Source organism: Protopterus annectens, chromosome 1.part1 (assembly GCF_019279795.1).
Source record: "Protopterus annectens isolate FY-2018-M chromosome 1.part1, PAN1.0, whole genome shotgun sequence".
Taxonomy (NCBI): domain Eukaryota; kingdom Metazoa; phylum Chordata; order Ceratodontiformes; family Protopteridae; genus Protopterus; species Protopterus annectens.
This window is the reverse complement of record NC_056726.1, coordinates 1,295,908,805-1,295,931,001: the sequence shown is the minus strand read 5'-3', so window position 1 is coordinate 1,295,931,001 and position 22,197 is coordinate 1,295,908,805. Positions and strand designations below refer to the sequence as shown.

Sequence of the window (22,197 nt, the reverse complement as noted above, 5' to 3'; positions counted from 1 at the left end):
TCCTATACCCTATATGCCACAGAATTAATTCTATGCTCTAAATTAATTTTTCCCACCCTCTCCCATCACTACAAGAACAACTCAACCTTAGCTCAACATTACCCACTAAAACCAAGACGACAATAGGAACTAAATTCTTTCCCACCCACAAACTCTAAGCTATCCCAGTGTGGAGACATACATCCCAACCCAGGCCCAAACACATCCCCTCAACCCCCCCCCCCCCAACTCCTACAAATCATTAAACTTCACTATTAACCTCCAAAGTATCAGTAACGAAATACCAGAATTCCAGTACTGGATAATTCACAACAAACCCAACATCATAGTAGCCACTGAGACATGTCTGAAGACCTATATTAAAGATTCAGAATTCCAACCCCCAGGTTTTGCCTAAGTCCTGACCGATCCTGTAAAAAAGGTGAAGGAGTGTAATATATCCTAACACTTTCTTCATTATATCATACACCAAGCTTATCCCACAATTCTGCTCAGCTGAAATAAGTCTCCTTCCTTAAAATGCAAAAACATCTGTATTATTATATTATACAATTCTCCTGGCAAAAATATTTCTATATTAGAGGAAATACTGTCATGGGCATCAAACAATATAGAAAACAAACCAATAATCCCAAGAGATGTCAATATCAATTGGCTAGACATCTCCCACCAAAATACCACCTCTAATATCAACCTATATACCTTCATCTGACCAATTAACGGCATAACTAGACCAAATAAAGGCAATAACAGTGGTACTATTCTGGGCTGGATATTAGTCTCTGACCCAAATAAGATTGCATCCACAGGAACTCTCCCCAGTACCATAACTGATCACCTATATGCCTTCATAGTTCAAAAAAACATCTCTTCACTTAGCAGACATCACTACAAACTAACCAGAGACCTGTCCCATTTCTGCCCCACTACATTTAATGACATCCTACTGTGTATCAATTGGAATTCATTGAAATTCCTTTCCTTAGGTGAAGCAGTTGTGTTCTTTAACTCTACATTTCTTAAGGTCCTAGACAGCCAAGCTCTGTTCATTCTAAAAAGGGTAAAAACTAATCACACTACCTGGCTAACAAAACCCTCTAAACAGCTAATGTCTGCAAGGGATAAGGCATGAAAACACTGGCAAAAAAACAAACTTACCAATGACCTGACAAATACAAACAACTCCGTAATCAAGTAAAGTGAATAGTCAGAAAAGACAAAAAAGATCACTACCTTACCCTACAAAACCTTCATAAACAAAACCCTAAAAAGTTCTGGAGTTCCATCAATTTTTTACTACAGCCTGGGTCAAATAACAATCCTTGTCCAAACCCTGACAAAACACCCACAGAAATAGCTACACTAACTCCTATTTCATTAATGCTATTGCCAGTCTAACTGCTTCCTTTTCTCCCAACCCATCCCCCCAACATATCCCTACTCCCACTTTCACCAAACTCTCTCTCTCTCCTATACCCACCAGCACAATAAAAAAGCTACTTCAAAAACTCAAACCTTGCTCCAATGCCCCAGACAACTTACCGCCTGAATTCCTACAAATCATCTCAAGTTCTACAGCCCTTCTAATCAGCATTCTTATTAACAGATATTTTCTAGAATCCTATATACCCAGCATTTGGAAAAGGAAATTCATTTTGTCTATACATAAAGGAGGCTCTAACACAGACTTCTCCAACTTCCGATCCATTGCTATCCTCTCACCCATCTCTAAGATCCTAGAAAAATTTATCCACACCCAGCTTCTTCACTACATACTTCACAACCAAAATCTTTCTCCCACTCAGCATGGATTTTGACCAGGTTATAGCACTTCTACAGCTCTAATATCCTTCTCTGACACAGTTAGCCAGACCTGAGATAATGGTAAAATTGTCTCCTCTTTTTTCTTAGACGTCTCCAAAGCCTTTGATACCATTTCCCATTCTCTCCTACTCACCAACATGTCTGACATGGGCATGAGCCCCCAATCTCTTGCCCAGTTCTCAAACTACCACTCAAACAGGCAACATGCTACCAAATGGCAAAAGTCACTCTCTCCCTTCCTCGATACAACTACAGGTATCCCACAAGGATCAATACTAGGGGCCCCCTTTGTTCAACATCTTTATTAATAACCTTCACACCTCTCTTACTCAAAGTACTGTCATCCAATATGCAGATGATTCCGCAATCATCTGTGCAGCCAACAGACTACTCCAGTTCGCACAAAACACCCTTACCACTACAGAAATATGGATGTCCAATAACCATTTTGCACTAAACCCTAACAAAACAAAACTTGTTCTTTTTCTACAAAAAAAATCCACCCCTCTAAATAAGGAAAATTTCACCATTCAACCCCAAAACAGCACAATTATTGAAGTCATACCATATACCAAACTGTTAGGAGTCATCATAGATGAAAACAAAACCTTTGACCTCCAAATTCAGACCAATACTTAAAAAAAAAAAAAAAAAAAAACTGGCAGCCCTCTACAGGCAAAAATACTTCTTCAGCTACTCTGCAAAACAATCTTTTGCCTCTTCTTGCCTACTACCCTCTCTTCTTTATGGTGCACCTCTCCTGACAAATATTCATGCCTCTCTCTCAAAGCCAAACTAGCTTCATGCTACAATAAAATTGCTAAATTTGTAACAAATATGCATTATTCTTCTTACCACTGCCCATCTCTGCACCAACTAAACTAGCTAGAACTACTGCACCATCAGTCACTTATTCAATTAACCACTGCTCAAAAATGTATTTATAAACCTTCAAACTGCCCTCGTCTTCCCTACTCACACAATATCATCCAAACAGACCCCTCTGATTCAATAACCAACCGTTTTTTGTTGTTGTTGTGTCTTTCAGCTTATCCCAGTTAGGGGTCACCACAGCGGAACTCCGGTCCGCTAATGTTTGGTAGTGGATTTTTACGTGCCGAGTTACCAGCCCTGATGCACAGCCTTCAACGAAGGCACGCCCATTCATGCATGCCTCCACACAGAAGACACTCTAGCTGAGAATCGAACGCAACATCTTGCTGTGAGGCGACAACGCTACCGCAGCACCACTCTTTCTAAATGTAGCAAAACCAACCCACAGAGCAGGACAAATGCGTTACTCTTTTACTGTAGCTAAACTATGGAATAATCTCCCACCCTCTATAAGATCCATCAGCAGTGCCTATCTCTAAGAAATTCCTGAAACAACACTTCACCTGTCATTGGCTGTGCAACTGGACTAACAATATAGTTCCTATAACTTGAGCCCCTTCTTCCTTTCGGCATTTAAACCTTCTCTTACAATTTAAACTTCTGGTATCTGGCCTATAACAAACTACCTACATTAACATCTTACATTTTACTTTGATTTCTCAACAAGCTCTTCCTGTCACTAACTGCATCCACTGCTAAACATATTGCTCTGAGCCAAAATCTAACTCTCTAAGGACTGGTCTTATATTGACCGATTGTATGCTGCTGTTACAGGGCTGTTTACTGTATGCTGCTGTACTGGATTGTACTTTGTAGGTTGCTGTATTGGATTGTACTATGTTGATCACATATAATGTATTGCTACATTGCTCACATGTAATGTATTGCTTTACAGTATATGTACAGTGTGTGCGCCACCTTATTACTTTCAGTATATGTATAATGTGTTGCCATACAATTCTGTGATTGTTCTGTGTAATAGTTGTACGATATCTGGAGCTTTTCTCCCGGGGCCTTCACTGAAAATGGGCTCACCTTGGCCCAGTGGACTATCCCGGTAAACAAATGCAAATAAATAAATAACTAAATGACTACAGAGAATAAACTGGTAGCCCCCTCAGAAACCAATTTCTCACATGAGAATAGTTTATATTAAATTCAAGTTCTGATTCCAGCATCAGCTCAGAGTAAATGTTAATGTAACAGTATTTAATTGCTTAGAATTTATTTTACATATTATAATGTTTTATGGAGAAGTACACAGAATATTGCCTGTGCTAACATTTAAGTTGTACTATTTGCCATACTAAAGCATGCATGCAAACTGGTTAAAGAACTTCATAGATTTGTATTGGGAAAAAAGGGGCACAAATTATACAGTAAACTATTACATTAAGAAATCTGGCAGTGTCAAGGGTATAGCCAAGCATACTTTTTGTATGTGAAGATATGCCCTTTCACATGAACTACTCATGTTTACACATGTGAAAGTTTTGTAACTGAAATACTGATGACATTGACAATTTGAGGAGGGTCTTTTTCCTCCCTGTTACCAGGCTGTACTACAGAACAGAATTCAGTACTGTGTCTGTGTACATCTACTTCTAATGTGGGGATGGAAGGATTTAGTAAGTACCTTCTACTTCATTTGTTGCTCACTTTCTTTCTTCTTATTAATGAAAAAGATCACTAGCAATGAAAAAAACATCTCTTTCTTTAATTAATTATTTCTGAATCTGCCAGGTCTGCATCATTCTACACAGTTTATGACATTACGTACCATCATAAAACAGTATACCATGAGTTAACAACGTAAAGCAAATGATGCTTGGGAAGATAATGGTAACGCTCATGATTAAAATGAACAGCTGTCCTCAGTAATAAATATTTTGGGAGGGCACAGATTTACATAACTTGTACTTGAACTAAATTCTACCTAATTTCTATTTCTCAAAAGTCTTCACTAACATATTTGATAACTTTATAGCACAAATGCAAAGCTTCTCCATTGCAAAAACACTTAACTGCTTCTTTGTATTCTAATATTAAACAGTTTTAGGATACAGTTAACCAGCATACCACTGCTTGTAAAAACTACATACACAGGCACACTGCTCATCCACCTAAGAGAACAGTAGTGACAGCTTAAAACAGCTTTGTGAAGGCCCAGTGGTTAATATAGTGGCTTGTGTGGTAACTGCAACAAGTGGTAGCTATACTGTTATATGGACAGTTCTACAGTGTCTACAGTATTATGACATCAACCAGTTTAGGAACTAGTGTAAATATTAAGCCACAGGTAAACGACGTTTGAGTATTACAGTAGCGCATCAAGTTACCCGGTAACAAATGGGTAACCTGCAAGATCTGTACACAACTTAAAGACTTATGTTGGAAAAATAAAACAATATTTAGATTTTTTTTCAGCACAGACATCTACAGAACTCTTACTGAGTAAACACATCAGAATTGGACCTGGACTGTAAAAAGAAGAGTCATAGTGGGACTGTACAACAGAACCAACGTCTACAAAAGTTTTAACATGACAAGCATGCAAGGGACACAGCATGCAGAGAAAAGGATTCAGTGCATCCTTGTGGTACCACTTACTGAGATCCAAAGTGGATCTAAGAATTATGATTGAGAAAATGGTTCCATTTTCATAACATGTGCAATAAAATTATTCAGGGCTTTCCAATAGGATGCATTTATATCAGCTAAGATGTAATGCAGTAATGTCATAACAGGACTGCATCTCTAGGTGGACTGAATTATTATTATGCAGACTGGGACAGTGACTGTGTAAATGGAGCAAATGAAGTAGCATGATTCTGTTTACAGTCATACGTTTTCTCCATTTGTACTCCAAACTGTCATATGTACATCATACTGATATACCAGGGAGCACTGAACCAGTGCCAGTACAAAAGACTAAACACCTCAACATCTGGCCTACTAACCAGTGAAGGGCTGACAATCGGTCAGAGCCTCTATATGTATGGGACTGTTTGAAGCTTTCTCATCAATGGACTTTGTGGACAGCAGAATTCCTTTTTGTCTAAGTCTGTTTTTAGTGGGTTTGAGCTGAAAAGGGGCAAAGTGTGGTATGTTGAATAGCACACACAGCTCTGCAAAAGTGAGCCCGCACTCTGCTATGCAAATTAACTGCTGATGTATGCTACAGTTAGTCTATGCTCAGCCTATGCGTGCGATAAAGTGGCTTCAAGTGTGTCCTGGTCTCTGCCTGACTGTTTCAAATATATTTCACAATCTTGCACTGTACTAAATACATTTTGCATTAAAACTAACATGCACATAATTGAAAAAATACATCAGCTCAACAAGTTTGTCTCATTGTCATTACATTTGTGCAGTTGTGTTTTTGCTAAAGATCATCACTAGACTGCTATAATACTAAGCTACAAGCCATCCGCCTCTCTACTACTCATTATGAAATAAGATGCATCCAAGGATGTATTTACAAAAGGCACACTGAAAATATATTAAAATGCATTGGTATTATGTATTTATATTTGTTTTGAACATTCAGGTGCTATCAAATGTAAAAAGGGAAGTGCAATATTTTAAAAAGTGCAACACTTTAAAAGTATAATACTTTACAAGTCTGTTTGATGTTTATTGAAGCACAGTTCACTTTAAATACTGGTTTAGTAGCATCACAATTATTTAACTGTTAAAGTGATTAATTGGAAAAGAGAGGTGCATATATAGGGACACATTTGTGATGTTAAAATGTTCCAGCAGAAGGCAAGAAGCTGAGGTACCAGAACGTGTTAATAGAGAAGTTCTTGTGTCCAGAAGTGGTGTTCCTGTTCAGGCTTATATGTGTTTATTTGGAGATACTTATTTGTTTTGATGTGTGTGAAAATTCTCTACTACTCAGCTTCAGCAGCAATTAATTTAAACAGCACAATGAAGGTATTTTTTCGATACTACACTACAGGTTTTTACAGAATGTTACCAGTAAATGATTCAGGTTTAAACAGAAAAGAAAAATGTAGATTTGTAAATTCTCGAGTAATGAAGCATCGACATGGAATACAAAGACTTGAGAAAAAGATCAGACTACTGGCCAGCATAAATTTAGTAAAGTAAGTTTTATGATGGTATGCAATTACCCGCCAAATTTTCTACAGAAAGAAACAGATAGTGAAAGCAAACAGAATAGGGCAAAACATATGCCATTACAAGTGAAGCTGGCAAGTTATAATGTTTTCATTTTCCACCAGGTGGCGATGCATACTTTGTGAAGGACTGACAATCTTATGTGCTATCAACTCTGAAGATATCTCATTTAGTCAAAACGTCTTTACTGTTTTTCAAAATTCAGGCTGTTTACAGCAGAGAATGACAATTTCTGCAAGCCCTAAATCATATGCTGCCCCTAAAACATATACAGAATATGCCTGATTCACATTCTTACTTTCAGTGATGTAAACAAAGCAACTGTAATGAAAATTAACCACGAGCAAATATGGGATAGCCATTTTTTTCATTTACATCATAGTCACGTTGTGTCAGAAGGATGTTAAGGGTAAAACTGCAATAAGTGACAATGTAATGTGGAAAAGAACTAGCATACACTGAGAAGCAAAGAGGTGGAGTGTCTCGCTCATAAATACGAACCAATGTGAACAGAAACAGTAAAATTGAAATAGTGCTCTTTAAACATTTATTAATGCCTTGAGCATTTCTCAGAGAAGAGTGGGAATATTTGCACCATAAAACAGGCACAGACTTACATAAGTATGGCAATCACGTGACTGGAATTACCTCAAAGGAACAGTTATGTTAACACAGAGTGGTACTTTACCGCACGTTTGTATGATGTACCTATGTTACAGTTTGAAATGCTTAAATAACTTGGGAGTGTAATATTTTTGTCACTATTGACTAGTATTCTCCTAGCATTCCTGCCATCATTTTTGTCAGGCAATCTAGAGAAGCTTAGTCATTTTTTTTTAAAGTGTTTAGCAATATTATACTATATCTTATGACCTGGCCACATAGCTGATGCAGAAAAGCCACTTCTTTTTCCCACTAACATAAGCAGGTTTTAGTTTATTTTCTTGACTACTCATAATATAGTACATTGAATGGAATCCACGGTGCCTGCATATAACTGTATGCTTTTTATGTCTCAGAACCCATTTGGAAATATTTTATTTTTAGGCTTAGTTCATATCCTGCTTGAACAGACTATATTCTGCTTGAACTGTCTCACCTTGAATGTTTTAATACTATTGCTTGAACTGTAGCTTACCCTGACTGTTTTATTATTACTGCTTGAACTGTGTCTTATCCTGTTTGTTTTAACAATACAGCACATCACTCATACTTATTCTTTTTTATCTTTCACATTTTTTTTTCCAGCTCACTACCTCCTATCCTGCACTAAGGGACCTGTCTGATCTCCAAGGATCCCCTCCTGTTAATTTCTAGCCATCCCACCATTGAATTGAGAATTTCTACTACCCCAGTACTGTTTTTCTCCCAGTCTTAAAGGGTTTCAGAAAGTACGTTCCACCCTGGTCCTTCATTAAGATACTTGTATTCACTGTAATTTATCTAAGTATACAAAGTATTATAGCCACTGAGTCAGGAAGCCAGCAGCTAGACTCCTCGCTATCCCTGTAGCAGCTTCTAAACTTGCCCCCACCCCTGAACCCACTATCTGAACTACGTCTATTAGCTATCTATATTATATTTACCTTGTAGTTTTCTGCTCTCTGACCAACAGGTAGCACCCTATCTATCTGTTAGCTAATACTCTCTCCTCCATTTTCACAGGTATCTCTGAATACTCTCACAATTTGTATCCCTTGACTAGTTGATTATCTCCCTGCGGCATCTCACTGTTCTTATCCTTTCTCCTCCCACCTTCTAGCTATACTTCTTTTTCCTCCTTCCACTCCACTATCCTTCTCTATCTTACACCTGTTGTATCACACTGTACTTATCTGTAAATATTTGCACTGCCTCAGACATCTGCTGCTCTCACATTGTCTCTGTACAATCTTGACCTGTTAGCTGAGCAACACTACGCTCAGCTAATAAACGTCTAGTCTCAACTACTAAACCTAACAACAGAGCTGGGGACTCACTTTTCTCTAATACAGTGGGAAAAAGCTGGAACCAGCTTCCAAGTGAACTTTTGACTCTTTCTTCTACACTGCTTTTCAAAAAACGCCTTAAAGAATACCTTAAAACACATTGGCTTTGTCCCTGCTCTAACCCTGACTAATACTTTTCTCCTCAATCATGCTCTCCTCATACTTTGCTAACCTTTTGTACAGGGATGCTGACCTGAACTAACCAGTTATTTAACATCCCACTAGTATCTAACAAGTTTCCCTTTTTACTACTTTATAAGAATCTTTATATTAGCTTTACAAAAAAAAATGGACTCTGTATAAGTTTTTCCATATTTAGAATCTCAACAATGTTCTACTATTATCTTATTACTGTATAAATTGTATGTTTTGCTGTAAGTTATGTTGTTGCCTTTGCTTGGAACTTTTCTCCCTGGGCCTCTACTGAAAATGGACATGCATCCAGTTAGACCAGCCCGGTCAACAAATGTAAAATAAATAAAAATAAATAAAATAAATAAAAGCAAAACAGTATCAGTCTAATTAAACAGGAAAGCAGTTAAACATGCAAACACAATCAGAAATGTGTCATAAAGGAGGGAAGTACTGATGCAAACAATCAAGCTCTCTATCAAGATGATGCCTCTTTAGCTTGCTATAGCTGATGCCCATTTATTTTGTTACCCAAGTAAATGGTCGGCACTATGACTCCTTTTCAGCCATGAGCCACGCTAAATGCTAGAATGAAAAAATACAGAAAACATGACATGACCTTCCACACTGTCACACGAAGGCAGTTATTTAGCTATTAAAACTTCTTTGAGGATGATAAAGTTTTGCTTTTCTGCTGTTTACCTGAATATTCAAATTAACTAGCATCCATTTCAAAGCATCTATTACTGGTGGAAAGCTACAATGCTCCGTATTAATTTTTGAAATGATATTGCAAAACACGGCACTGAAGTGAGACTGGAGGTGCACTTTTACAGAATAAGTCTTAGGCTGATAAAGACTCTGCATTTCCAGAAGATTCTCCTTTATACAACATAGATGGTGAGAAGACATTTTCATGCAAATGAGGAAACTAATCAGAAGTCCAGTACTGCAGATGCCGAAGACAATACATCAAGAGTCCTGGTAGCCATACAATCATTCATAGGGTAAACCAAGGTGCTGCAATTGTAACAATTCATCATGAGGCATCTGCATCTTATACTGATTTTTTTATACAAATATGGATGAGACAGGAGCCTAATATAATATGGTAAACAAAAGAAGTGATAGGACAAGAGCCCACCAAGCATCTGATAAACAAAGGGGATGGGGTGACAATACTACATTCAGTGAGTCCTCTGAACAACCACATTTCTAAATCAAGTTTATTACATTTTTGCCCCTAATTAACCATTAAGCCAGCATGGATCTACCTCATAAATAGAGAGAGAAGAGTCTTAGACATTGAAAGGTAATGTGATCCTAATATTATAGCGCCTCTTAATATAATCTTAATTTAGAAAATCTCAGCAGTCTACATGGAGATGACAGTCACTTTTCAGGTGACAGAAACCTTACTCTGAAGTGTGAACTGCATTCCAGGAACAGCGGGATGAAATGAAGCAGTTTGTTGCTGCTACTCTGGTCACTGAGAGAAGGAAAGGAGCCCATGTACTGAACCTTGGGGTGCCCTACTTAATGGATACAAAGTAGAGGAGGCAGTCAAATAATGTTTAATTTAAAACCACCAGATAAAGAGCTGGGGCATAGTAAAGTGTCAGGGTAATTTTAACATTACAGGCAGGAAGTCATGGCCGCAAAAGTTGAAGTCTTTCAAGAGTAAAGCTATAGCTTTAAATCAATCTTGGCTCCGAGTCCTACCATATTTGTGGACTCAATCAGTTGATTCTTCCTATACAGTCAAGTCTTTGATTCTTTGGTCACTGAACTCCCTGACTAATGAAGTTCTAAAGCCATTTAGCTGGGATCTCTTACAAGTCAACACACAACTTGCAGACTGTATAATCAATGACTTGAATGCATAGAAAAACAAACCTGCATGTGAAAAACCTCAAAATCATTTTCCCATTTTACTGACTTTGTCCAGTCTTGCACAAGATTGAGAACACAAATGTCCTACAAAGGTAGAAAAAGGGTAGTCACACCTAGTGCAATCTCACTGTACACCACACAATTAAAAACAATCAGGAATGGTTGGGGAGATTATATCCAATGAGTCTTCTTTCATTACATAAAAGATATCCCTTCCAACTTCCTATTTAAAGGTCAGGTAGTGGAGGATCTGAGTAGTGTATCTGGAGAATCATGGGGTCTATTCCAACATCTGTTTATCTATACATAAATACATGCAATGGTTAACTGGGTTGTGGTCTATTCCAAGAATTATTTTCAGCTATAACCGGGCTATGGCCATAACAGAATCAGCACATACACCCATTAGTACAGAAGGACTGTACATATTACTAAATATGTGAACTAAGCAGCAGAAACATAGTACATTCTGCAAAGCATGTTAGACCTTGATTATGATAATAGTTAATTTGTTTACATTAGCAGACATTTGGCCAGATTAACTTTTAATTGAGGTGGCATGCAATAACACCAAATGTGCACTGTGCACACTATGTACAAGGCTGTACTGCCCACCTTTCTAATGTTACACACACACACACACACAAACACTGCAGTCATAGTGGGAGCACCTCCACACCCTGCTATGGAAAAGCCATTCCATTCAGTAACCCACATCCTACTCCCAGATGAGACAGCAGTCCTCCAGATACTTCATGCTTTATCCTTCCAACAATCCTTCTGACACTGAAAAAAATAACCACCAGCTAGTAAACCAACATACTGACACTCCAGACCTGCTCCAAAACCTGGGATATAAACAATGCAGGACAGGTGCCTGTATGCAAGCAAAAAGGTGGGGTGCACATAATAACTGCTCTAGTCTTATAGTCACAGCTGCAATCTAGAGCACTAAAAACATGGTCAAATAGTAAAATGAAAATGTCAGTGCCATATACATGCCTGAAGCCATGCTATTTTGAAGAATATCATAGAAACCTTAGTTGTAGGTACGTCAACAGTTAAAGGATCTTGACAAAAGAAATAAGCAACAATAGGCTGGCCACGATGGTGCAGCGGTTAGCGTTGTCACCTCACAGCAAGAGGTTCCCTGGGCTGGGGTGCCTTCTGTGTGGAGTCTGCATGTCCTCCCTGTGGTTGCGTAGGTTTCCTCAGGGTGCTCCGGTTTCCACCCACATCCCAAAGACATGCTGTAGGTGGATTGGGCACTCTAAATTGGCCCTAGGTGTGAGTGCATGCATGTGTGTGTGTGCCTTCTGTGGAAGGTTGGGTGCCGGGGATGGCAACTCGACACTGTAAAACTCCACTGCCAGTCATGAGCAGACAGGTGATCTGCTGTGGCGACCTCTCATCGGGAAAAGCCGAAAGAAGAAGTAGTAATTTAAAATTCTCCATAAACTTTCTAGGACATTCTCTTATGTAATGTATCAAAGTTACAAAAAAGTTTTCCTTTGCATGGACAACTTCTTCTCTGTCAACCATTTTGATGGAGGTGGCTGCAAGACAGTAGTTACCACAGAGTCACTGCACTGCAGTTTAAGGCTAACTATCCTTGGGATACGAACAAAACTAGTTTCAGCCAATCAGGAAGGAGAATGTTTATGTCACAATCCAAATCTCAAAGTGACATGCAAGTTAACAGACTTGACAACCCGTGTGTAACAATTATGAAGCCTTCTTAGAATTGTATCTAGTCATCATGCTAGATTACACATCATTAAGCGATAATTCACAATATTAGTGAAATGGAGGCTTTTTTTATAGTGAAAGGGACTGATGTGAAATCTGACTGCTTTTGTATTGGCTGATTCTCTCCTGTCTAGTTATAGCTGAACTTAAATGGAAGCAAAATGGAAGCAAACTTCAATAAAATGTTATTTATTTAGAAACACATCAGTTATATATGACTGGGACATCATTTTTTTAGAAAAGGTGTGGACGTGCACCTTAAATGTTAATTAGACACTGTGGCGAACTGCATATTTAGGGGTGTTAAGTAGGGGGTTTACTTTGAAGATATCCTCCCAGGTGAAAGTTAACCATAATGCCTTCTACAGCCAAGTCAGAAACCTTAACGGCAGCACACATCAATATGATAAACTGGTGGTTAATGGTGCCACATTCAAAGAACCTAGAGATATAGTGAACCTGTTATCAGATAAACTCAGTTCCAACTCTACTCCCCTCTCACCTCCAACCATCATAATACCCTCAAACATAAACCCTACAGCTATAACTAGGGAGCATGTACTGGCTGCACTCACTAATACCAAGAAAACTGCCTCAATGGACCCCAATAATATACGAACTATCATGACCCTTGGAATCATTACTTTAACTATAGTGTTAAAACAGGCTTTACGCCATGTGAATGGAGAACTGTATCAATCACCCCCCCTTCATAAGGGACAGCCTTCAACAGATCCTGGAAAATATAAACCCATTAGTCTGACTAGTTGTATTTGCAAAGCCATGGAAAGAATTATCAAGGAAATTATCAAAAAGGGCATTGGAGACCTCCAGGTACTGGATCCATCATAGTTTGGCTTTGTCAGAGGAAGGTCGTGCTTACTAAAGCTGGTGGAAGTCTTTGAGAACAAAACCAAGGAAATGGATATGGAGAAAACTGTGCATACTGCCTACCTAGATCTGGCTAAAGCATTTGATATGATACCCTACTTGAACACTGTCAACGGACTTACAGCACTAGGTATACACCCTTTATAACATCCTGGATAGCTACCTGGTTCAATGATAAAACCCAGGAAGTTAGAAATGGTGAGGCCACCTCCACAAAGAGGCCAGTCACCAGTGGAGTCCTCCAATGCTCTGTGCTAGGCCCACTCTTCTTTGGCATCTACTTCTCAGATGTTGAAACGAATGTGACCAATAGCAGTGCAAGCAAAGTCTGTGTTTACGGTTGGTACGGGAAGTGCTGGGTTTGATGGGATCACGGATTTTATTTCACTGCTACCTTCCTCCTTTCATGATGAAGTTATATATGCTGTTCTTAGAGTAAGTTACTTTAAAATGCTAATGTTAAAAAATGACTTGCAAAGTACACAGTTTTCGTTTCATAGAAAACACAACAGATATACTGCAAATTAACACTGAGATCTTTTAAGTTGTTTTTTTTTTAAATGTAAGATTATGGGGTAAAATTTGCAATGTCAATATCAGTGAGAAAGTTAATTTTTTAAGTATGCATCATATGATAAAATGATATTGTATTCCTAATGTATACCACATTTCTGAAAAGTAAAATAATGTCTGATTTCTTAAGGGTGCACCAGCCCAGATGCCTCATTGATGTTAATGTTTAAATTTAGTCATAAACCCACAGGCTAAGGTAACAATAAGCAGTATTGAATAGTCCACCACAATGTTGAAAAAGACGAACATTTATTCTGGAAGCGCTTTCACAATACATCAATATTGCTTCATCAAACATTATTATTGTTACCTTAGCCTGTGGGTTTCTGACTGGATTTATTCTTTGGGTCCTGCTTGCTGCAAGGGAAGTGTTTTGAATGTTTAAATTTAATTGAGGTTTAAGATGGAAATACACTAACACACGTTTTAACTTGTTTATAATTGACTTGAACAAATCAGTGATCATACAAAATAGCCTCACAGGGAAAGTGTGTTGGGGGGCACTACTCAGATGTAGTGTGGTAAGTCTGCTGTCAGTTAACCATTTAATTTGGGAGACTGAATGACTACAAGATGTAAAACATTGGTTAAAATATTTGGATTAACACACAGGTTAGTAATCGTAAATTTGTCATCAGCAGGACTAGAACTAAAAACATGCAGACTACTGACATACTTTGTTTTTTGATAAATAGACAGTCTGTCAGGAATTTCTGCACAGGAATGGGCCTGGGCCATTCAGGATATCAGGCAGTCTGAATCTTGCTGCATTATCAGGTCTTCTGATTTACTGGTCACATGGGAGATGGGTGAAATGCAACAGTGGCTGAAATCGGACCGCCAGAACAGAAAGCCAAGTATTCTTCCTGTGGTGGGCAAATTCCTCAAACAATCTGCAGATGAATGCACCACTGTAAGCACTAGATCCGAGGTCACTCCATATCCAGCTGACCTCTTTAACAGTCCATTGTCAGTCTTGTTCCCTAACTGACTATACATCACTGACCATCTCACACACAACCATTTGCCTTACTGTTCTACATCACATGTTTATTTTTTTGTGTAATTAGTTTACCCCAAAACACCTTTAACTATAATGGTCCTGAAAAAGTCATGATATTAGTGATCAGAAACGTAAACAGCTGGAGGAGTGAATTATCAATGGTCCATTTACCTTGTTGAAATGACATGGCTGTGAAGATCATATGCAGTAGTCTTTCTTATTTCTAACACTAAAAACAGAAGTGGCAAACTTTGTTTATGTTTACTGTGACAGCAAGGCAGGCAGTAGTTAAGGTTTCTGCAGGATACACAGTTCAGTCCTCACTTCCTGTTAATGTCTGTGCAGGGTTTGCACATTCTTACTGTATATGTATGGATTTTCTGTAGGTATTCAAGCTGATTTGCACCTCCCCATAAAAGCTGGTTCACTGGCTATTATAAACTCACAGACACACACACACACACATATATATATATATATATATATATATATGTATATATGCACCTGAGAAAAATTCAACAATTTTCCTTTTGAACAATAAATAATCTTAATGAAAAGAATGCAAGTAACCCAATTGTAAATAACCCAGACCAATAAATCATGAACAGAGACTATCTGCATCACAGAACTCTTTGGGAAAAGGTGTTTTGTAAGGTAACATCTAGGGCTTGGGTTAGGGTTAGCACACATAAGTAAGAGTACCGCAGGAATAATACTAAAACAGACTGTAACTTCAGTGCCTAAACTAAGGCTGGAAATGTTTGTATCTGAAAAGAAAGTACACAGTTTAAAACAATTCAGCAACACTCCCATACAATAATAATTTGCAGTGTATTTACTAACTAGCTATGTTTCTGAAAAGCTACAAAATCCGATTGAAAATAATCTGATAATTCTTTAAATGCCATGTTTTCTGTTGTGAGATACTTTCCGCTGTGTGTGACATAATTTACAGAAAGTCACTGAAAGGAACTAATTACAAGATAAACCATAAAATGTGGAAAATACAAATTAGCAAAAACAAAATTCAGAATCACAAAGGCTTATAAAACAGGAATTTTTGGCCCATGCAGATCACTAAAGTTTATAAAATAGAGGAGTTTTGGCCCAATACAGGGCCCCTTTTTCTGCAAATCGTACAAATTAGAAGATAAAGAAATTATGAAAGGGGCATAAACAAAAGTTTAGTTTTTTTGTGAATGAATGCAACCAGACCTTTCATGTTAATCTTGTGTTTTAAGGAATGGTTTCATATTAATGCTTAAGGCTGTTTGGAAAATTATCATCCTATTATTACAGAAATGTTCACATATTCTAGACTTAAATGTTCTTTCATTCACAATGAAAAAAATGTTATAGGTTCATAATACTTTAATTGTAATCCATAAATCATTACAGTAAAGAAACGCAATACAAGAGTATCAGTAAAAGGAATACCAACAAAATAAATCCAAAAGATTGACTTCTTCAATAAAGAGACCTGAAATAATGCGACAGAGTGCAATGTCAAACTACTGTAAAAAAGAAATGAAAATTTCAAAAGGAATAAAATTAAAATAAAATGTATAATTGGGGGGGGGTGCCACCCATTCATCCCCCTACAGCTTCACTGTGTATATGTTTGTGTGTGTGTGTATTCTAACTCTCTCTCTCTCTCTCTATATATATATATATATATATATATATATATATATATAAACATATATACACATACACACACACACACACACACACACACAAAGAGAGGGAATTTTTGTTTGTGGACATGTATACATACAGTGATATGCTGAGTTCAAAAAAAGGAAGATGTGCCTTTCAATGTGTCTTGCATCCTTATAGGTTACATAGGTAAGTAATAGGCTGGCTGCTCTTATGGACCATTTTAAGACTATCCAGTTTCCCTTGGTGATACACCTGTATCTTTTGCTTGTGAGGTAAACACTTTAACCATTATGCTAGCTCTCCCCTTTTTAACTAATATGCCATCCTGGGTATTAAAGTCCATTTATCCCTCTGCCTATCTCAGGAGCACTATTTGAACATATTACTATGGACATCAAGGGCCACTAATAAATCTTGCAATGGGTATCAATATGTACTACGGATTAAGCTATAAAATTTTATGAAGCAGCGCTATTATGCGAGGCTAATGCTAAGGCTACTGCCACTGAACTGGTATTTTTTTCTTCATTGTGGATATCCCTTAAGAGACACTTACTGACAAAGGCATACCCTTTATATCAAGGGTACCTAATCAGCTTTCAGTGTTTCAGTGTCAAAGAGCAGAATACACCAGTCCACAGTCTGACAGTTCATCAGACAGGATTAATAAAACACTGAAGCCCGTACTAAGGAAAGTTAATGACAGTTAGTGGAAGAACTGGGACCAGTTGTTACTCTACTTACTGTTTCAATAAGACAGGTGCCACAGGCTTCAGCTGGGTCTCCCCATTTGTACTCCAGTATGGTTGGCATCCTGAAGTACTGTTCAACATTACTAAGGAACCTTGGAAGAAGAAAAGACACCATTATAAAGTGTCAGTTTGCAGGACAGATTGAAGCTGGTTATGTCTAGCAGGAAGTACAGGAGGGGCAACAGAGAGATCACAAACACAATACTGTATCTGGAGTGTTTAACCCAGGAGATCACACATTAGAATTTGTGTCTTCATGGAAAACAAATTTCCGGTTAAGTGGCAAGTGCTATCTGAGGTGAATGAAATAATAATTCTATTAAACTACAATGACAGATAACTGGGAAAAATAAATATAGAGCAAATTTATCACACTAATGTATCATAGTCATGAAAATCAATAAAAATATATGCAGTGAATTTGCAAGATAAAAATTCATACAGAAGAGACCAGAAGATCTCTACCTGAAGTGCAGTTCAGGTACCTTTGTCAACAGAACAAACACAGGAACTAAAAGAATTTATCTTAAGACATAAAAGAGTATTTTCAGAAATCCTAGACAAACTAAACTGACATCACATAAAACAACCTCAAAATCTGGAAATGATGTTAAAATGAGAAGTTAAACAGTACCAGGGGAGCACCCTGTGTGCAAAAAGTTAAGCAATGCAGAAAGGAGGCACACCACAGCAGAGAGTGTTGTGCTATAAAATGGGCCTTCTATTCCTTCAAGTACTGTTTCATAGGTAGGCACTTCTGTTTGGCAACTGCTCACTTCCCACCGTAGTGGATGAGTAGACAAAGTGACAGGAGCACAAAGGTGTGCAGGAGGGCACTGGGGATTTTTGATTGGTCCATATGCCGCGATATACGAGCCAATCAAAACCTCTTCTGTTCAATGCGGAACATCAAGCAGTTCCGCATTAAACAGAGCTCCGCTTTTGATTGGCTCGCATACCGGTATAAGAGCCAATCAAAAACGCGCACAGTGGACCCTCTTCTGTTCAATGCGGAACATCAAGCAGTTCCACATTGAACAGAGCTCGTTTTTTGATTGGCTCGTATATGAGCCATCAAAAACAAAAAAAAAAAAACAAAGTGGAGGAAAGACTCCAAAATAGGGATGTCAGGCTTTTGATAACTCTGAGATTTATCCGGGTTTTAAAACCCAGACAAGTTGCAGAATTTTCAAAAACCGCCCAGCCAGGAGCCCAAAAAAGAGGACGTGTCTGGGGAAACCCGGACGTATGGTAACCTTATCCAAAACCTCTGGGTTTGAACTGAGAGATTAGTTGTTATATTTTAAAGTTGGAAAAGGTGTAATTGCCTTTACATGTGTCTTAGAAATGAAAAATTCTCCACAGTGATAGTTAGGAAATCTATGCATTAGCCCAGTTAACAAGGCACTGCATGCCAAGGGTTCAGGCTGTTAGTGAGATATTTCCCTGGGGGTACATTGGCTTGGGGACATATGGCTGAAGTGAAATTCAGCTGTAGAGACATATGCATGTCACAGTTTCACTGTGGGCACAGTCCAATGTCATTTAACTTATTACAGCTTCTCTTCAGGTGCATCTGCAGTTGCATCCCAATGTTGCCTCTACACATCTAATGTTAGTAATTTATATTTATGCTATATACAAGCTATTTAAATATTTTATCCTAAATCTTATGTTTTGGGCAACACAACTGCACTGATATTTCAGCTCTGTGTAGAGGTGCTTAAAGTACTGTTCATTTACTATGTATTTATATTGTCATAATTTTCCTATTTTTCTAAATATCTCAACAACCAAGCAACACAGCTGATTAGCTTTATATGAAAGCTCACAGATGGGTAAACAAAATGTTGCTGACTGTATATGTGTAGCTTGAGTGATTACTGAAATATTAGAAGTTGTTTACAAAATATTACACAATTAATATTTACTGTGCTTTATTATGACTTACAAAATTCATTTTAAGACCCAGAATCTAATGAACACTGCCACTGTAAAGATTGGGTTGTGCTTAACAGCTTACAATATATGCTTCTTTAGTAACCCTTAAGGCTCCATAGATACAATAATTTGTTTGAAATGCAAGGCCGTATCGTGATTTTTGTCAGAATGCTCAGGATGCAGACATTGGTAGTTAAGAGTACAAACCTCCAGAGCTCCAGTGGAGTGAAAGAAATAAACTGTTCTGTGCTTATTTATTTTTCTACTTTCCCATTGCTCATCTGTAAACAGCCATTTTGGCCAAGTATGGTGGCCATCTTAAGTGTTATAGTTATTATGGTGAGAAGAGGCTAACTGCTGTCATTTGTAAGTCACTGAGCACTTTAGTCTCTAATTAGTGTTGTTTCTGGCTGGTGCCTACTGTTAGTCAAATTTACTGTGATAAGTACTGCTTAAAGTAGGCCCAGCAGAGGCATAGTAGTGGCAGTGTGTGCATTTTTCATTCATTCTACCATGCCACTCTCCTTCAGATTGCAAAGTGCAGATTTTACAATTGGCTAAACTAACTTGTGCAGATCTGCACTTGTTTGCGCTGATCACCTACTAGCAGTGGTAGTGGTAATGTACACTGTGTGTATCCCTGTTAGTTCCTCAGTTACTTCTGTATTATTCAGATAATAGTACATCAGAAATCTCTAAACCTTCACATGACTCTCAGATCCAAATAGCTACCACTGTTGTATGAGCTCTCAACCCTCCCCCTAGCTCTGTCTTAAAAAAAACTTGCAAGGGAAGCACTGGACATTATACAAGGTCAACAAAGCAGTTCCCCATCTACTGCCAACCTTCTAGCATGTGGTACCCAAATGCAGTGTGGGTAACAGCCTCATGCTCACTGATAACCAACTTCTGACCAGCACAGTAAACTCTGTGAGAACTATAATTACCTTGCAAATATGGAGGCATTCCTCTCCCTCTCTAAAACTACAGTATGCAATGAGCATCACATAGATACATTACCACCCAAACCAATGCAACATTTTAAATAGTTGATATCAAAATGTCGTACACTGATGCCATTAAAACATCCCTACAAAAGCCTCCAAGAACTTAATATGGTTTACTTTTACATAAATGCAAGTCTGCTATGTCATAAGTGATAATTCAATACAGCTGTTTAAAAAAAGGCTCCAAGAATTAGTAAGAATAGGCACCACTGTAAACCCACTAGTTAACCTGTTTCACACACACCTACTTAATCAAGTCATCCACAAATTGATTACTTATACACTATGTTTTGATGAACATATTTCAGTACCTCAGTTGTTATGCTGATTCCACACTCACCAGGCTGGACAAAGACATGGGTACAACCAGCTACCTTTCAGGTGCCAGGATGTTAGTTTTTTCTAGGGCCCTCAGAACCCTTTACCTGAGTAGGTATGATAACTATGACTTGGTAGTAGTCCACGTGGGAGTAAACAATCTGCTGCACAAACTCTGAGGGACACACAAAGATACATGCTGGCATTTGACATGCACTGACACATGGTTTAAGTGTAAGGAAAGGACAGGTTCTGTATCTGGACCATGTCCAGGTAAGTGCACTGACACATAGTTGAAATATAAAGAAAGGACAGGTTCTGCATCTAGACCATGTGCATGTAAGTGCACTGACACGTTGTTTAAGTGTTAGGAAAGGACAGGTTTTGTGCCTACCACGTCAGAAACTTCACTGGTGTAGGGACCATATCCCATCTAGCATGATGTCTACAGACCCCAATATGAAACTCTTGGAACTCCACTTCATCATCAATAAAGTCTGTTTCTAATTTATAGTCTACTAAATGCCCCCAGATAATCATACACAAGTCCTAGCAGCTTTTGATAAAATTCTTATAAGCAATATCTCTGTAATTCTTGATGACTTCAATTCTCACTCCACAGAGATTTTTGGAGTAAATAAACAAAAACTCCCTAGATCAAATTATCCTCACACCCAACACAGGCCGAGGCATTCTCGAGCTGATCCTTACTAATACTGACTACATCTGTTCCATCCCCTTAACCTCCCCATCACCAGTTAAGTCAGATCACCAATATGACATTTGTTCTCAAAACTTCCATTTCCCCTATAACCAGTACCACCCTTTCTAAAGGCTACAAAAAGGTAAACATTATTCTTCCAAGACATTACCTCAGTTAGCTTTGAATCTACTAATGGTTTTATGCATTGATCTAACAGTCCCTCCTGGAGCCACATATAATGGGAAATTTAAAAATAAACCCACTTGTTGGTCAGTTGACAAATTTTATAAAAGAGAAAAAAAAGATCTCCTGAAAACATAAAATAAGACTAGAAATCATCATTCTAAGAAGAGTGTAAAAGAGCTCACAATATAATGAAAAAGAACTATAAGGGCTGGCTGGCAAAGCAGGCCATGAATGGACACTAGCATCCTGGACAAAGGAAAACTACAAGTCCATCTTTAGCTATGTGAGAAAGCTAAGACATAACACTCAACATTGCTCTGAACATTTCCATAATGGTGTCACATACTCTAAGCCCATCAACAAATATACTGCCAAACATGTTTTCTACTAGCTGTTCCTCTAAAACCTCTCTTTACACACCAGTCATCCCAGAATCCCTCCAACATCCTTCCATTATGAAGGAACATGTACTTAAGTTGGTCTACAAAGCCAAAAATACATCCAGATAACATAATAGTAAATAGTGTCAAACAAG

At 38.0% G+C, this 22,197-nt stretch overlaps 1 protein-coding gene across 2 annotated transcripts in view; it reads right to left on the bottom strand.

The window, feature by feature from the left end:
- Positions 1 to 22,197, bottom strand: part of SLC22A23 (solute carrier family 22 member 23) — a 1,393,214-nt gene that overhangs the window by 83,925 nt on the left and 1,287,092 nt on the right. Inside the window, exon 10 of one of the 2 annotated variants that reach the window (XM_044081567.1) lies at positions 17,500 to 17,599. The exons of the other annotated variant lie outside the window; for it this stretch is intronic. Within the exon in view, the coding sequence (XP_043937502.1) occupies positions 17,500 to 17,599 (100 nt within the window). The remainder of the gene's footprint in view (positions 1 to 17,499; positions 17,600 to 22,197) is intronic. 2 annotated transcript variants of the gene reach the window in all.